This window comes from Aquarana catesbeiana, linkage group LG07 (genome assembly GCF_042186555.1).
Source record: "Aquarana catesbeiana isolate 2022-GZ linkage group LG07, ASM4218655v1, whole genome shotgun sequence".
Classification (NCBI taxonomy): Eukaryota; Metazoa; Chordata; class Amphibia; order Anura; family Ranidae; genus Aquarana; species Aquarana catesbeiana.
The window spans coordinates 294,666,164-294,685,095 of record NC_133330.1 but is presented as its reverse complement, the minus strand read 5'-3'; the positions used below and the strand labels follow the sequence as shown (position 1 = coordinate 294,685,095).

Genomic DNA, 18,932 nt, shown 5'->3' with positions numbered 1-18,932 from the left:
TCAACTAATGAAGTTGTAAGATCTCAAGTGATGTGCACTTGCTACTTTTATTGTAAACTGCAGCAGTACTTGGTTGATAAAAGTTCATTAACTATTTGCCCACAATTTAAAGTGGTTCTAAAGCCTTAGGGTTTTTTATCTTAACCTCTTAAGGCCGGCTGAACGCACATCTGCGGCCTCTGGGCGTGTGGGCCTTCACGCCGAGTGACCGTATATATGTGGCCCTGTGTAAACCACTTACCGTGCTGAGAGCATGTCCCTGCATGGTAGCTGGCAGTTAAAGTGTTTGGCAACCCAAAAAGTAAAATAAAATACAGATCGAGTTCCTTAAAAGCAGATTTAACAGTACAGTGCTTGTGCTGTGTAATCTGCCCCACTCTAAACTGTAGAAAACCTGCCTGATGCTGCCACTTCCTCTCTGCGCTGACCACGAAAATCTGCTGAATCCAGACCACTGTGGTCAGCGTACGTCCCTCCATCATCTGCAGCTCTCCTCTCTCCCCCTCACCCCTGTCTGTCAGCTCCGTGACTTTCTCTGTCTCTGCCCTCCCCCATCCCGCCACTATTAGTACAAGTAAAAAACCTACAATGGTCACAGCCAGCCCCTCTATTATAGACAGGCATACCACACTGTGTAAGCTTTATCTAAAAATATTTTTAGAGCAATCTTCAGGCTGGTCACATGACTCGCGGCCGCTTTACATCTCCGAGACAGGGCTTCTGCAGGAGGGGCTAAGCGGCCACGTGACCTCCCCGGCTGACGTCAGCGGGAGATGTTGGCCCCTCCTGCAGAAGCCATGTATCGGAGGTATACAGCGTCCGTGAGTCACGTGAGCGGCCTGAAGATCGCTCTAAAAAGGTATTTACAATCCTCGTTTTTAGAAAAGACTTATACAATGAACACTTTAATGGAAAGCTCCCGATGCATACTAGTGATCAGGAGCTTTCTAATCATGTCACAGCGGTCACATGACCCGAATGCCCGCCTCCGACTCCTGACGTTTAGAACTCCTAAAGGGCCAGGAGGTGGCTGGCGGGAAGGGGTTAATGCATTCTCTGCATTAAGGTAAAAAAAACCTTCTGTTGCAAAGGATCCCCCCATATTTGTCTGAGCCCGATCTCAATCCAGCTATGTGCACAAGAGCAGCAGCTCTCCTGGCTCTGTTCTTCCTCAATGAGCAGATTGATAGCAGTGGGAGCCATTGACTCCTACTTCTGTCAATCAAATCCTATGACGGGGGGGGGGGGGGGGTGATTCCTGCTGTCTGTGTCAATAGACGCAGACAGGGTGGTTCGGGAGTAAGCCCACACGAGTGCCTCCGTAGAAAGCAGCTTTCTATGGGGGCACTCAGAGTGGGGGAGGGGCCAGGAGTGCCGTCAGGGGACCCGAGGAGGATTGGGGCTGCTCTGTGCAAAACCACTGCACAGAACCAGTAAGTATACCATGTTTGCTTATTTTAATTTAAAATGAAAATGAAGCTTTAACATCACTTTAAGTACATAATTTGGACACATCTGTGACTTTTTGTGACATGATGCTACTTGAGCAACCCATCTCTCAACCTGTGTGCCATTAGGTAGATTTTCCTTTGACTTCCTGTAGACACAACAGGAAGCGAGAGGACCAGGATCGGTTGCAACGCTGAAGGGATCCTACTGGATCACAGAATAAGTATTTCTCCCTATTCCAGCACCCCTAGACACAAGTGGGGCTCCACTGCAAGAGTACATTTTTTCTAATTGATGGAGTTGGGATTTAAGGCTACTCTGCTCTGATTTTATTTCTTTTTTTTTGTTCTAGAGTGTATCCTACATATTACTCGAACATCCACCAAACAGAGGTTGGACAGCAGGCGCACAGGGACCCCTAGTTTCTCAGCAATACAGAGTGACCCAGGTCCACCGCCCCCATGGTAGGGATGTGCCAAATCAAGCTGAAATTAGATCAGATCAGAAAATTCTAACTATATTCTAGAGAAAACCAGCCACAAAAACAACAATGAACCCTTCCAAGCTCTGCAAACACTGCAGCAGTACACTATTTTCTTACAGTACAAAGCAATTTTGTTGATCGTCTTGTGGTTTTCATTAACATCATGTAACCATTGAGATGACAACAGTAGCAGAAGCTGGAATCTGTATCCTGTCTTCCATTGTCTGTCTTGAAAAGGGCTGGCATTTAGATACATTTTGATCTTCCTGAGGCCAGGTAAGGAACGAACAATAGACTACTGGATGGGATTTCGAGGAAACAGACGTGTTGAAACACCAAAGCCACAAAAAGGAAAATATTGATTTTTCTCATGTCAGTCTGCAGAAAGAAAATCGTTTTTTGGCTCAGATGCTTAACTTTTCACAGCCAGACTTAATTCCGGGAACCCACTTCGGGGAGGCTGCGGGTCAGTGGTGATTTAATTAAGTATTTCCTTTTCATTTTTTTTTTTGACAAGCAACTATTCTATTTTACTAAAAAGGACTGTAATGCAATTGTGCAAATTATATAGCCACTTAATAGGAATTCTCTAACATCATAAACATTTAAAAATATACTTCTGTGCCCCCCCTCCCATCCCCCCCAACAAATACATCATACAGTTTACATATGTATGGCGGATATACAGCTGGGAATCATGGGAGCAGAACTATTCTCTCTGGCACAAACATGTTCAGCTATGACTTGAAGAAGCATGGCCTAGACGGGACTGAAGATTCAAAGCTCTGTATGTGTGGACGGTAGTCAAAGTGAACATGAGAACCAGTGGCAGAACTACCAGGGTCGCAAAGGTCACAGTTGTGACCAGGCCCTGGCATTCCGCCACTGTCGGGGGCCCCAGCAGGGTTGCTTGCTGCAGAACTCTGAGCTGAGAGCATCTCTCATACAGCCCAGAGCCTGCACTGACAGTTCCCCCTCCCTCCCTCTCGCACGCATAGGAGAGAGGCTATCTGCTCCTTCTCCTTCTGCCCTTCTCCTCCTGTGTGTGCACCACGGGAAGTGTGAAGCTAAGAAGCTGAATTTGATAATTCAGCTGCTGGGTTTCACACTTCCCTTGGGAGGCAGAGTTCTGGGAGGGGGGGGCCCTTCATGAATTCTTGCACTGGGGCCCTGCAGGTTTTAGCTATGCCTCTGATGGGAACAACACTGTTTAACAGAAAAAGACACAAGGCAGGCATACCAGTAATACAAGCAGAGGAAAATGGCCTGTATTGACTGTTGCTTGAAGACAGAAGCAGTAAATGACCTCGGACTTATACTGTGATAAAACTCAGACTATCCAAAGCTAACCTATTCATACAGGTCAAAAGATAAGTGTACCTTTACACAACCTGATCATAACTGCCCACTTAGACCTCCTTATTGTAGCTATACCCCCTTGTACTAAATTCAGCCCAGCAGGTGACCGGGTACAGGAGTTGATGGCGACACCCAGTACTATGCATGTGTATCTCCAATGGAAAAAAAACAGTCTAGGGACAAGCCAGCAAATTATTGGCATTTCTATTAGGGCCTATGGATAACCGCAGTATCGCACAGTCCTGCCATCTTAAAAAAGGACTGAATCACATCTCAGCCAGGCATAGGCTACAGCTCTTGGACTGGGTACCTGCCAAACTGATTTTAAAAGTTATAAGGGGTTTAGCAAGCATAGGGAGAGAAAGGTGAGGCAGTAAGAATTAGTTTATGCAAAAGTATAGTTATGCTTTAAATCGGGGATGTCAAACTCAATTTCTTAGCGGGCAGCATCAGCATTATGGTTGCCCTTGAAGGACCGTCTATATCTGCTATGGTGTTCTGTCTAAGTAAGCTCCAATAAAGTTTATTGTGAATGATATCAGCGGTGTGCAACCCTCCTTTTCAACTGACGAAGTATTATTCACAAAATAATTATAAGCAGATGTCCACAGCACCCCACCCCCCTTACATCAGATGTCAAGAGCCCCCTCGCCATCAGAAGTCAAGAACCCCCCCCCCCTTACATCACAGTGCACCCCCATTACCTTGTGCTGCTTGCAGGAAGAAGCTGGGGTGTGTGTGTGGGGGGACTGAAAGGGAGAATGTTCAGGGTCTGGAGGAGGGCCACAATTGGCACCTTTTGGGTCAGGGGGGGGGGCGGGTACCTGGTTCTGACAGGTACCTGCTCTCACTTTTGGCTTAGTTTGCCGTGACGAACTGAGCTGGAAGTTCCCTCTTCCCTCGCAGCCGGCCCATTCACAAAGTGCAGCGTGCATGCGTAGCAGAAAACTGGCTGTGAGGCCGCAAGGCTTCACTGTTAGTTTCCCTTAGTCAAGGAAAATCTTCCCCTTAGTCAAAAGAAAAATCTGCTCTGGTGAGGTCACCGCTGGATTTCTGGACAGGTAAGTGCCCTAATATTAAAAGTCAGCTGCTACAGTATTTGTAGCTGCTAATTTTTTTATTTTTTTTTGGGGGGGGGGGGGGGGGGGGGGCTGAAGCTCATCTTTAAGCTTACTATAGATGGATGGAGCAAACTCCCCTGCCAAGACATTGTATTTTAGCAGTGGGATCCTCTACACTGTCAGAATACATGGATCAGCGGCTTCAGCCACTGACCAACAAGGTTTTCCAGCTTGTTGGTTGCAGAGAAGTCGATCTAACGGTTCACTTCTGTCAAATGGGGATGGCCACACATGGATCGAAATTTGGCTGGTCCCTGCTGAACCAGACAAATTTTGATCCGTCTATGGCCAGCTTTACACCTGTCTGCTAGCAAATGTTTGTTAATTGCACACATGCAATTAAAAGTACTGGTACACTTCTGTCATCGGTAACAAGAACAAAGCTGGGTGGCAGGATTATTTATCTACAGTGAGCATGTGCATGGAGTTATATCATTAGTGACTGCCACATTGGGGACTTTGCTGGAGGAAAGCAAACCCAGAGCTAAGTGTGCCATAATGAGCAAATTTTTTTTTATGTCATCAGTGTAGGGTGGTTTCGATTCACTTCCAGGCCCAGAGATGTGGTAGGAAGTAGGTGAAAATCTCTCCAAACAGAAATTTCCCTCGTAGCCTCCCTGGCGGTATGAATGTCAGATTTTTGCATCTTAGAGCGGTACAATTATTTTGCATAGAAATTAGGCGTTTTATATTGTAGGCCTGTAATTCTTAGCAATAACACACTTAAATCTGTCCACCAAGAGTCTAGTAGATATCCCGGGTATGATAAAGTTTGAAACACAAAATCATAAATTATAATAATATAATAAATAAATAATTATAAAAAATAATATAGAAATAATAATAAAATAAATTTCCCCACGATTCACTATCGCTCAATTCTGCAAGTGTTCTAATTTACGATCGCTGTTTTCTAGTTGGTCTAAAACCACTTTTGATGTAAAGGGACACTTTTTGGTTGCTATGGACAATCTAAAGTTTCCAGGCAGAAAGAACAGTATATATCATATAAAACTGCATGCAGGGCACTGGACAAAGCACTGGGGACAAAAGGGATGTGAAATAATTTTATACACTAATGTAATCTGTAAGATTACAGTGTACTGTATGTGTTATGATTATTCACTTTTATGAATTTGCTGCCAGGCTCCGCCCCCGCAACGCTCGCAGGGCATGGAGCCCGGCACACAGAGGCTTCGGGAGGAGGACAGAGCCCGCGGACACAGCGGGGGGACATCGCAGGATCCAGGGGACAAGGTAAGTACACCGCACCAGGATCCTGCAATGCAATCCCGAGTGTGGCTCGGGGTTACCGCTAATGGGACTGAAATTAACCCCGAGCCACACTTGGGAAAACCGCCAGGGATGTTAAATATTTGCTACCAGAACAGGTGTGAACATTGGAAGGTTTCCTCTTACCACCTGCTCTGGTAGCCAACATACCATTTTGGCAATCTCATCACTTTCTGTCTCGTGATAATGGTCATCAGGACATATATACGGAAAGTGACTGACAGCAATGAAAAAACAACTTAACCCAGGTTCTAACCCTTGCCTACTCTACCCAAAACGAGAGAAAAAAAAAAAAAGTTTAGCTATATTTTAAAAGGTAATTTTGCTCACAGTTTCGTTCACAAAAATATGACTCATAAGTTTTGAATACACATCTTAAGATGTTAAATGTCATCGTGGCCATAGGCATTTCCTTAATAACATACATGGCTAACAACTTGACCGATTGTTAACCTCGGTGAACTCCGCCCTAGGGATTCCATGGACGTGGCTGAACAAGGTCCGCAGAGCAGAGGTGTCAATCAGAGCACTTAGCAGGCCAGGGTTCATCATTACCCGCCACACATCATACATTCCTAGCTGCAGCCACTCAGACTTTCACTGGCAGCAACACAAAGAACATCAGACAAACTGTCCCTTTCCTTGCGCATCTCCGATTACTGTAAAACTGTGTCCCCCTGCAAAACTGGCCACTTTCCAAATGTTTCAGCAGCCAATTACAGTGCGTTAACAGGCTCTACAAGAGAGCCGGGAGGATTAAGCTTAAGAGGATCCTTTTTCCTCCACTCAGCCTCTCCCTTCGGATAAGAGGGTATTAAAAACGTACCGAGATAATAATAAGATAAATACTTCACGCATTAACCCCCACTCCGCAAATATATACATTGTAAAGAATACCACGTTCTCTGAACGCACTTTAATAATGACCACTAAAGCTGAAACATAAGCCATCTATAAAATTATTTGTTTAATAACAGTTCAGAAAGTAGAAACAGGCTGTAACAGGTAGTACACATTCATGTGCACACCTTCCAACATTGTGAGAGTGGAGCTTTTAGTACCATTTTTTTTTAAGGCAACAGACAAGCCTTTGTCACAGCCCTGGTTATCCATCCCTTTTTTCAGACAAAAAAAATTATAATAACTGCATGCACCAAAGGCAAATGTCAGACATTTGCAGAGACTAAAAAAGGTCAGCTTTAGCAAAAAAAAAAAAAAAAAAAAAAAAAAAAAAAAAAAAGAAAAAAAAACACAACATGTTTCAAGGGCTAATAAAAAATAAATAAACGAAACATTTGCCAGATTTCTAAGGGAAATATCGCAAGCTTTTTTTTACATAGCCATTTGCTGACCGCCCCATAGCAGATTTACTGTTACAGGCAGAATCACGTATACAGTGCCTTGAAAAAGTATTCATACCCCCTTGAAATTTTCCACATTTTGTTATGTTACAACCAAAAACAAATATGTTTTATTGGGATTTTATGTGATAGACCAACACAAAGTGGCACATAATTGTGAAGTGGAAGGAAAATGATGAATTGATTTTAAAATCTTTGACAAAAAAAATATCTGAAAAGTGTGGCGTGAGTCAATACTCCCCCTGAGTCAGTACTTTGTAGAACCACCTTTTACTGCAATTACAGCTGCAAGTCTTTTTGGGGATGTCTCTACCAGTTTTGCACATCTAGAGAGGGACATTTTTGCCCATTTTTCTTTGCAAAATAGCTCAAGCTTTGTCAGATTGGATGGAGAGCGTATGTGAACAGCAATTTTCAAGTCTTGCCACAGATTCTCAATTGGATTTAGGTCTGGACTTTGGGCCATTCTAGCACATGAATATGCTTTGATCTAAACCATTCCATTGTAGCTCTGGCTGCATATTTAGGGTCGTTCTGCTGGAAGGTGAACTTCCACCCCAATCTCAAGTCTTTTGTAGACTCTTACAGGTTTGTTTCTAAGATTGCCCTGTATTTGGCTCCATCCATCTTCTCATCAACTTGGACCAGCTTCCCTGTCCCTGCTGAAGAAAAGCATCCCCACAACATGATGCTGCTACCGCCATGTTTCACAATGGGAATGGTGTGTTCAGGGTGATGTGCAGTGTTAGTTTTCTGTCACACAGAGTTTTCCTTTTAGGCCAAAAAGTTCAATTTTGGTCTTATCTGAGCAGAGCACCTTCTTCCACATGTTTGCTGTGTCCCCCACATGGCTTCTCACAAACTGCAAACGGGACTTCTTCTGGCTTTCTTTCAACAATGGCGTTCTTCTTGCCACTCTTCCATAAAGGCCAGATTTGTGGAGTACACGACTAAAAATTGTCCTGTGGACAGATTCTCCCACCTGAGCTGTGGATCTCTGCAGCTCCTCCAGAGTTACCATGGGGCTCTTGGCTGCTTCTCTGATTAATGCTCTCCTTGCCCGGCCTGTCAGTTTAGGTGGACGGCCATGTCTTGGTAGGTTTGCAGTTGTGCCATACTCTTTCCATTTTCGGATGATGGATTGAACAGTGCTCTGTGAGATGTTCAAAGCTTGGGATTTTTTTTTTATAACCTAACCCTGCTTTAAACTTCTCCACAACTTTATCCCTGATCTGTCTGGTGTGTTCCTTGGCCTTCATGATGCTGTTTACTAAGGTTCTCTAACAAACCTCTGAGGGCTTCACAGAACAGCTTTATACTATACTATTTATACTGAGATTAAATTACACAAAGGTGGACTCTATTTATTAATTAGGTGACTTCTGAAGGCAATTAGTTCCACTAGATTTTAGTTAGGGGTTTCAGAGTAAAGGGAGCTGAATACAAATTCAGATATTTGTAAAAAATGTTGAAAACCATTTATCATTTTCCTTCCACTTCACAATTATGTGCCACATTTTTTGTTGTAACATGACAAAATGTGGAAAATTTCAAGGATCATGAATACTTTTTCAAGGCACTGTATAAGTCATTCTGAATTTCCAGGTAGGAGGCACACCACTTGCTGTAAATTTGTCACAGCCAAAGCCGATCTGTGGGTTCCAGCGAATGGATGTTCACCGGTACCCACCGATCGTCGGAAAGACACACAGGAAAGAGCTCTGTCTACATAAACAAGGCAGAGCTTCATTCTGACAGGGGGGAAGTAATGGATTTTCTTTGACTGCAAAGCAGGGAAAGACAATCCATTACTTCCCCTAGTAAAAAAAAGCACCTCACACAGTGCACAAAAACACTGGCTAGGCACATATTTAACCCTTTGATTGCCCTAGATGTTTAACCCCTTCCCAGCCAGTGTCATTAGTACAGTGACAGTGCATATTTTTAGCACTGATCACTGTACTGGTGTCACTGGTTCCCACAAAGTTAGTTGTCCGTCGCAATATTGCAGTCCTGTTATAAGTCGCTGATCGCTGCCATTACTAATATTAAAAATAAATAAATGCACAAAAATTCCAGTATATATATCTCATAGTTTTTAGACACTAACTTTTGCGCAAACCAATCAAGATACACTTATTGTGATTTTTTTTTTACCAAAGACAAGCAGAAAACATATTGGCCTAAATTTTTGAAAAACATAGATTTTTTTTTATTGGATATGTTTTAAAGTAGAAAGAAAAACATTTTTCTTTTCTTTTTTTTTTCTTTTCGGTCTTTTTTTGTTTATAGGGCAAAAAAATAAAAAACACAGGGGTGATAAAATACCACCAAAAGAAAACTATCTGTAGGGAAAAAAAAAAAGACACATTTTATTGGGGTAGATTATTGGTGTTGCATGACTGTTGTCAGTTAAAGTAACGCAGTGCCGTATCGCAAAAAATGGCCTGGTCATGAAGGGGGGTAAGTCTTACGGAGGTCAAGCGGTGTTGGGACAAATGGTAGCAAAAAAACAAAAACAAATACTGTACCAGCACAGTCTTCCAGCATCTGAGAGAACACAACAGTACCAAATGAAATAGCTGTAGTTCATTACAGTCCTCTTAAAGTGACTGACGAAAAAAAAAAAAAAAAAGCTGCTAGCAGGTGTAAAGAGCAGGCATCTGCTGGGCCACTCTTACCAGGCAAAATACTGCCACTTCTTTGAAATGAAGCAACTGCCCAATCCTCTTCTACCTGAGACATTACTATTGGCCATTGAGGCAGCCCACACAGTGACGGCCCAAGAGGAATGTGGGGGAGGAAGCAGCCCACCTCCAACACTACCCAGAAGTGTCAAAGATTTACTTGCTCAGAAAGGCCTGGTATTTAGATATAGAGGAAACAATTGCAGGTGATATCTGCAGGCACTTCCATGTACCTTCACTTTATACCGGTCAGTAGTGTTACCTTTTTTATAGTGACAAATTCCCTTGTTCAGAGCTCTGTTATTTGATCATACTATGCATCCTCAAGGGTTAGGAAACACTGTATGACGTAAGTCCAGTTGACAGGACAGGAACCGTCAAGACTTCAGTTGGGTTCTTTTTCCCTGATTGTCAAGCTAAAGTATCAGGCCTTGGATGCAGTAATAAATGAAAGGACAAATATATATATATTTTTAATGTAATCCTGCAGAGTTTAAGTTTACTTACAATGATTAATTCAAAGCAGGTCTTGATCAAAGCAAAATAATTACATTTGTTAATAAATTAGTATATCTCTACCTTGTAATACATCAGACTTAAAACAGGGCAAGAAAGGAAAGGTATACCTGAAAAGAAGGACAACTGAGAACCATTTTCATGTCTGCATGTGAATGACCAACATGGATATCTAAAGTATCTGCCGAAAGGTGAACAAGGTGTATACGTTGTTCTAAGCAACCATTCAGCATCTACTAATGTTGCTACTGTAAAGAGAGTCAGAAGCAGAGTGTCTGCTATGAGTAACAAGAATATTCCTTCCTTCAATCACTGGAAGAGAGAAGAGAAAGGGGGAGGGCCACCTAAGTGTAGTATTAATTTACAGGCTTTATCATCACAGGGTTAAACACACACACAAGATATAATTGATAAAAGTGCTCATCGATGGTACTCAGCCCTGGGGGGGTCCCACCGTCCTGCAGGCTCCACCGGCGTCACCCACACTGCTGAAAGGAGATGGTAGGAGGCATGGAGGTCCCTGTAGGTCCAGGAAGACTCACGCCAGACCAGCGTGGAATCCCCTCCGCTGACGTTACTTCTGCCCGTGCGTTCCACGCTGGTCCGACGTAAGACTTCCTGGACTTACAGAGACCTCTGTGCCTCCTACCATCTCCTTTAAGCAGCATGGATGACACCCGGGGAGCCTGCAGGACGGTGGGACCCACCAGGGCTGAGTACCATCGATGAGCACTTTTATCAATTATATCTTGTGTGTGTTTTTAACCCTGTAATAATAAAGCCTGTACATTAATACTACACTCAGGTGGCGCCTCCCCCCTCTCTCTTCCATTTTTCAGAGTTGGACAAATTCTCAGGATGGCTGCCACTAGTTTTTAATGACCGATGGACTTATGGACTGAGCCGGTCTCTGTTTTTATATCGATTGTTTTAGAGACTTGCTCTATTTTGGCCATACACCATGTCCTTTTTTTATTGTACACTTCCTTCAATCATTACAGTCTTTGTTACCAGACTGGCAATCGTAGCAGTCTGCTAAATGCTAGTAGCAGCAATTCCCATGACAACATAAAGTAAACATTTTCTAGAACATAAAATACAATTGAAATTGTAATAGGGATGGTACAACCACATATATCGTCCTTGAAGGGTATGCAGACCTGGAAACTCAAGTGCTAATATTTCATCCCAAAAGATATAATAAACTGTTAACTAAAAACTGAAATACCACTTTTGGGAGCTTTCACACTTTGAGCTCTCAGGAAAAAAAGATGGCGCTTTCCAAAGCTGGATTTATCACAGCGTCAGAGGTCACCTGAAGTCAACAGAATAACAATTGCTGTATAGTGACTGGTTCTCTAACACGAACCTTCAGTACTATCACTGCGGACTACCAGTTTACTTTCAAGTTTTTAGAGACAGAGATAGCAGATGAACTGACTCGCTTAAGCTATCACTAGAGGGATCACCAGCAGGAGGAAGAAGATCCTAATTCCCCTATATAGACCTTTTGCTATCACTAGAGGGATCACCAGCAGGAGGAAGAAGATCCTGATTTCCTTATATACCGTAGATTTTTAGTTATCACTATAGGGTTCACCAGCAGGGGGGAAGGGGGTCCTGATCACCCTATACAGATCGTTAGTTAGCCATTATTTAGAATACCGTGTCCAGTTCCGCAGACCTAACTTACAAAAATATATTGATAAGAATGGATGACCCCAGAGATGAACAATATAGTGAAAGGTCTGAGGGATAAAACATATCAGGAGATAATCTAGGGGCTTAAGGTATACAGTCTTGAGGAAATATGGGAAAGTAGGGGACGTGACTGAAATATTTAGATACATTAAGGGCATGAAAAGGGTTTAGGAGGGCAGTGTTTTCAATATGAAGCCAATATCAAGAACAGTACCAAAACCTTAAACTAGCAGGAGGAAAGCTCAAAAGGATCCTGAGAATACGTACATATATATATATATATATATATATATATATATATATATATATATATATGAGAATGAATATGAGAATATATATATATATAGCTTGGGACAGACCTAGATCTGTACTCAGACAGAAAGATTAAAAAAAAAAAATAGAAAAAGGCCCAGAGTCTTTGGACCACTTGTTCTCCTGTCACTTATTTATGTTTCTATGTTTGCTGGTTACCTCATCCTTGATATCTTCCTGTTGCTGGGCTGAGAAGATTTCCATTGCTGAGATAAGTCTCATCATAAGCTCGTCCACAGATGTGTTCCCTGGTAAAAAGAGTCAGTAAAAAATTAATAATAATAATTTCAGATTTAAAACATTTCCTAGGAGCAGATTTTAAAACCACAATGAGAAAAAATGTGGTGCAATAACCAACTGAAGCCAAATCAAAAGGTCAGTTTCCAGGTTAGATTAAAAAAAAAAAAAAGGAGGGGGGGGGTGCAGCGCTATAAACACATAAATACCAAGAATGTAATTGTCAACAATGATGTCACAATAAAAGAAGTTAAATAATATGTGAACAGTGACATAAATATACAGTAAATAAAGTGACATATGACCAGTATAAAGATCAATAAAAATAAATGTCCATATGTGATGAAAAGGGACCACACATAATGGTGAATCCCTGTGGTGAGTGATCCAAAGCAAGCATGTGACGATCATTAAAATCTTGAGCAGACATCAAAGTGAATGGTGAATAACCATGAAAAGACCACCACCGAAAGTACTAGTCTCTTACCAGAAAGATTGGACTTGTATAGGTGTACACCTGACAAGCCAATCAAGCACCAATTCAATGTATGGAATACAGCGTCTGGATGGACAGCTTACATGCAGATGCAAATTAGCCATACCATAGATAAAGGAAAGAGATAGGGCACATACCCTGTTTCCCTGAAAATAAGACTTAGCGTGATTGTCGGTAATGGCTGCAATATAAGCCCTACCCCCCAAATAAGCCCTAGTTAAAGTCCTTGTAGGTCTTCATTTCAGGGTAGGGCTTATTTTTGGGGGGTAGGGCTTATATTGCAGCCATCACCGACAATCACGCTAGGTCTTATTTTCAGGGAAACAGGGTAGCGTAATACTGTATGGGATATTTATTCCAGGTAAAATCATAGGTATTACACTTACATTTGCCAATAGGAATACAAGCGCTTGAAAAAGAGACAATAACTGTGGACCAGCAAGAAATGCCAACGCGTTTCGCCTAAACAGGCATCATCTGGGGACGACCGCGTGCCTCATTGGTTACCTTCCAAGCTTGATTGGCTTGTCAGGTGTACACCTGTACAAGTCCAATCTTTCTGGTAAGAGACTAGTACTTTCGGTGGTGGTCTTTTCATGGTTATTCACCATTCACTTTGATGTCTGCTCAAGATTTTAATGATTGTCACATGCTTGCTTTGGATCACTCACCACAGGGATTCACCATTATATGTGGTCCCTTTTCATCACATATGGACATTTATTTTTATTGATCTTTATACTGGTCATATGTCACTTTATTTACTGTATATTTATGTCACTGTTCACATAATATTTAACTTCTTTTATTGTGACATCATTGTCGACAATTACATTCTTGGTATTTATTTGTTTATAGCGCTGCACCCCCCCCTCCTTTTTTTGACCATTTTATTTACATTGTTGTGTTGGCTGCTTTTTCACGTATTTTTTTTTTGACAGCGCGGTACTCTTTGTGATTTTTTTCCAGGTTAGATAAAAGCAGTCACTAAACAGACACCAGGTTCTATAGCACATCACTCAGCTTCTTATATACAGGTCATGGTCTAATCTGCAAAAATAGTTCAATGTGTTGAAGGGGTAATTAAATAAAAGACTGCTTTCTGGTACTTCTGTGTTGCTTTGACATGTTTCAAGCTACAAATCAGACAGATGAAAAAACATGTGGCACGGGTACTGAATGCCTATTCAAGAGAGAGTCAAACAAAGCAGTCCACACCAGAGCAAAATTCATTGGTTGACATCGCAGCCATTCAAAAGCCAATACTGGCCCTGAGTCATCTATGGTTCATTTGTGGTTGGCTATTGCTGGGACAAAGTAGAGCCGGCCATAGAGGGATCTAAATCCTGCTGAACCAAATGTTAATCCAACTATGGGCAGGCTGGTTGAACTAAAGTTGATCCATCGATCAACTTCAGTACAACCAGCCTGTCAGGTTTTTTGTCTGATCATTGCCAGCAACCATAGCTGCAGGCAGTGATTAGGGCTGGGGAAAAAATTGATTTGAATCTTGAATTGAGTTGAGAGGTCAAATTGATTCAAATTTTCAGCAAATTGTTTTTTTTAGTTTTTTTTTTTCACCAGGACCGGCGCTGACACCGCGCCGGTCCTGAGGAGCTGCGGGCAGGAGTCATTAGGTGAGGCCGCGGCTTTGGCCTAGTCCGCGAGGCCGGACGCCGCGGACTAGGCCGAAGCAGCGGCCTCGCCTAAAAACGCCTGCCCGCAGCTCCTCAGGACTGGCGCGGTGTCCATCAAAAAAAAAAAAAACTCGATTCGAATCGTGAATCGAGTTTTTAAAAAAAAAAAAAAAATAAACAAAATCGCAGAATTATTTTTTGGAGAAAATCGCCCAGCTCTAGCAGTGATCACTGTATTCGGCTGGTGGGGAAGGCTTCCCGTACTCCCTGCTGACAGAACACAACAGAGCTATGTAAGGGATTCCCCCATTAACACAGACTGTGCTGATGGAGGAATCGAGCGAGCTTCTTTCCTTAAACCCGTGGTTGAAGGAAAGAAAACTGCATAACATATGGCCTGCCTTACTCCTGTGCACATGTGTCATCTCAACCTAGCCAGTAGGAAGGGCTAAAGATTTTGGAACAAGAGAAAGACAAGGAGAAGATGGAAGCATTGTCAATAGAGCGCCAAGAAGAGCTGCAGAATAGAACTTTTTGAAAGACAGGGATACCATAAGAATGAACACCAGCAAATATACTGTACATACAATGGTTATAGAAAATAATAATCCCCCTTTAAAACAACCCCATTTTGTTGCTTTGCAGCTTGAAATGAAGACAGACAGTTTTCGTTTTATCCAGTTGTATTTACTCAGTGCACCTTATAACATCCAAGTGAAAGATATAACACCAACAGGTCAGGAAAAAAAATCAAAAACAGGATCACTGGAGTTGGAAAAAGGATCACCCTTCTCCTCAAAATCACCTTCTCAGTGGCACACAAAGCCATTTGACTTTCAACTGTGATCAGCTGTGGTCATGTTGATTAGCCCAGCATGAAAAGAGCTTTCCTGGAGCATTTCAGTCCCTGATAGTGCAACTGAAGCAAACAATCAACTATGTGTGACAAGGCACTGTCAAAAGATTTCTGGGATAAAGTTGTGGACCGGCACAAGTCAGGGAATAGATACCAAAAAATTTCAATGCCTAGAAGCACAGTGAAGTATATTAATAAGTGGAAGGTATTTGGTACAACACAGACCCTCCCTGGATCAGGAGGTTGCACCAAACTGAATGAAAGAGCCAGGAGGAAACTGGTCAAAGCTACCAAGAGGCCTACAGCAACCCTGAAGCAGTTACAGGAATTTATAACAAAGAGTAGTCATTGTGTGCATGTGACAATATCACAAATTCTCCACAAATGTGGCTTGTATGGGAGGGTTGCAAGAAAAAAGCCACTCCTCAAGAAAGACCACATGTAGTCACAACTGAACTTTACCAAAACGCACCTTGAAGATTCTGCAGCCACATGACAAAAGTTGTTATGCACAGATCAGACTAAAATTTCATTATTTGGCCTCAACACCAAATAATATGTCCAGCGGAAATCCAGTACAGCTCACCATTCAAATAACTTAATTCCTACAGTAAAGCATGGAGGTGGTAATATCCTGTTATGGGGGTGTTTCTCTGCAGCAGGGACTGGAGCACTTGTCAGGATAGAAGGAAAAATGGATGGGGAAAAATGCCATCAAATTCTTGAGGAAAATCTGCTGCCCTCTGCCAGAAAGTTGTCAATGGGAAAAAAGGTTTACCTTCCAACATGACAATGACCCAAAGCACACAGCAAACATGACCATACAGTGGTTGAAGGAGATAAAAAGAAATGTCCATGCATGGCCTAGTCAGAGTCCAGATTTAAACCCCATTGAAAATCTGTGGAAAGACTTGAAGACTGCAGTCGACAAACGGTCGCCATCAAATTTCAAGTGTTACTAAACCCAGGACTCTGCATTCACTATATCTGGTCTCCCACAGTACACAGAACATGGAAATGCAATTATATCAGTAAATATAAACTGCAAAATACCTTTTCTCATTAGCAGTATATAGCAGTCCTGTGATTTCTGTCAGTTTCTGGTGAAGCTTGTGGGAGGAGTTTTCATACTGCACTGAGCTGTCCTATCAGGATGCAGGGCTCCTGAACCTCTGTCTGGACAGTGCTGATTGGCCCTGTGCCAATCGCATGCACTCTCCCAAGACAAAAAAAGAAAAAAACCTCTCTAGCAATCCACACCAAACTGAGCATGTGCAGCTGGACTCCAAAGGCTCTGTGTTATCCGAACTTGTCCAGGGGGACAGTGCAGGCAGGGGAGGATCTGTGCATACAAGATCAAACAACCTTTTTTTACACAATGCAGAGGATTAACCTCTTAGGTTCCACGGTGAGTATAACAAGCATGCTTTACTGCATATACAGACTGATTTTACTGTTGTGGGTTTAGTAACACTTTAACTGAACTTGAACAGTTCTGCAAAGAGTGGGCAAATATTGCAAAGTCTAAATGTGCAAAGTTAGTAGACACATATCCCAACAGACGAAAGGCTGTAATTAAAGCAAAAGGTGGTTCAAAAAAATACTGACACAATGGGGTGATCCTTTTTCCAACTCAGCGATTCTGTCATTTTATTTAAAAGAATTCTGACATGTTGGTGTTATATCTGTCATTTGGATGTTATAAGTTGCACTAGTAAATACAGCTGGATAAAACAAAAACTGCGTTTGTCTTCATTTCATGCTGCAAAGCAACAAAATGTGAGTGATTCTTTTCTATACCCACTGTACTTGCACATTATGACAAGAACTCCTGGGGGCCTCAAAATATTAGTTCCACTTTAGGTGACATAGCAGGCAAACTAAATGATGCTGTTGCTCAGACTGTGAGCCTTTTATTCAGGAAATGAGACAAAAAACGAATACATCAGTTTTGTAATAGAGTATATAAAGAAAGCAGACCAGGAGAAGAACAGATAAAGAATAATGGCACTTCTAAATACCCAGACAAATATTAAAGCAAGCTGTTTATACTCTATCAATATGAGGTTTAATACAAGCAATAAAAAAAAAAAAACTATATACAGTTGTGCTCATAAGTTTACATACCCCTGGCAGAATGTATGATTTCTTGGCCATTTTTCAGAGAATATGAATGATAACACAAAAACATTTTTTTCACTCATGGTTATGCCCCGTACACACGGTCGGATTTTCCGACGGAAAATGTGTGATAGGACCTTGTTGTCGGAAATTCCGACCGTGTGTAGGCTCCATCACACATTTTCCATCGGATTTTCCGACACACAAAGTTTGAGAGCAGGCTATAAAATTTTCCGACAACAAAATCCGTTGTCGGAAATTCCGATCGTGTGTACACAAATCCAACACACAAAGTGCCACGCATGCTCAGAATAAATAAAGAGATGAAAGCTATTGGCCACTGCCCCGTTTATAGTCCTGACGTACGTGTTTTACGTCACCGCGTTCAGAATGATCGGATTTTCCGACAACTTTGTGTGACCGTGTGTATGCAAGACAAGTTTGAGCCAACATCCGTCGGAAAAAATCCTAGGATTTTGTTGTCGGAATGTCCGAACAAAGTCCGACCGTGTGTACGGGGCATAAGTGTTTGGCTGAAGCCATGTATTAGCAATCAACTGTGTTTACTTTTTTCAAATCATAATGACACAACAATGACAACAGAAATTACCCAAATGACCCCGATCAAAAGTTTACATACCTTAGTGATTTTGGCCTGATAACATGCACACAAGTTGACACAAAGGGGTTTGAATGGCTATTAAAGGTAACCATCCTTACCTGTGATCTGTTTGCTTGTAATTAGTGTGTGTGTATAAAGCAGGGATATACAATTAGCGGACCTCCAGCTGTTGTAGAACTACAAATCCCATGAGGCATAGCAAGACTCTGACAGCCACAAGCATGACACCCAGAGGCATAGGCAACAGCTGGAGGTCCGCTAATTGCATATCCCTGGTATAAAAGGTCAATGAGTTTCTGGACTCCTGACAGAGCCTTGCATCTTTCATCCAGTGCTGCACTGACGTTTCTGGATTCGAGTCATGGGGAAAGCAAAAGAATTGTCAAAGGATCTGTGGGAAATGATAGTTGAACTGTATAAAACAGGAAAGGAATATAAAAAGATATCCAAGGAATTGAGAATGCCTATCAGCACTGTTCAAACTCTAATCAAGAAGTTGAAAATGAGGGGTTCTGTTGAAACCAAACCACGGTCAGGTAGACCAACTAAAATTTCAGCCACAACTGCCAGGAAAATTTTTGGGATGCAAAGAAAAACCCCACAAATAACTTCAGGTGAAATACAGGACTCTCTGAAAACATGTGGTGTGGCTGTTTCAAGATGCACAATAAGGAGGCACT

At 42.1% G+C, this 18,932-nt stretch overlaps 1 protein-coding gene across 2 annotated transcripts in view; it reads right to left on the bottom strand.

Moving 5' to 3' along the window:
* Positions 1-18,932, bottom strand: part of FAF1 (Fas associated factor 1) — a 473,366-nt gene that overhangs the window by 81,952 nt on the left and 372,482 nt on the right. For both annotated transcript variants that reach the window (XM_073593564.1, XM_073593565.1), the window contains exon 15: positions 12,443-12,531. In XM_073593564.1, coding sequence (XP_073449665.1) covers positions 12,443-12,531 — 89 coding nt within the window. The remainder of the gene's footprint in view (positions 1-12,442; positions 12,532-18,932) is intronic.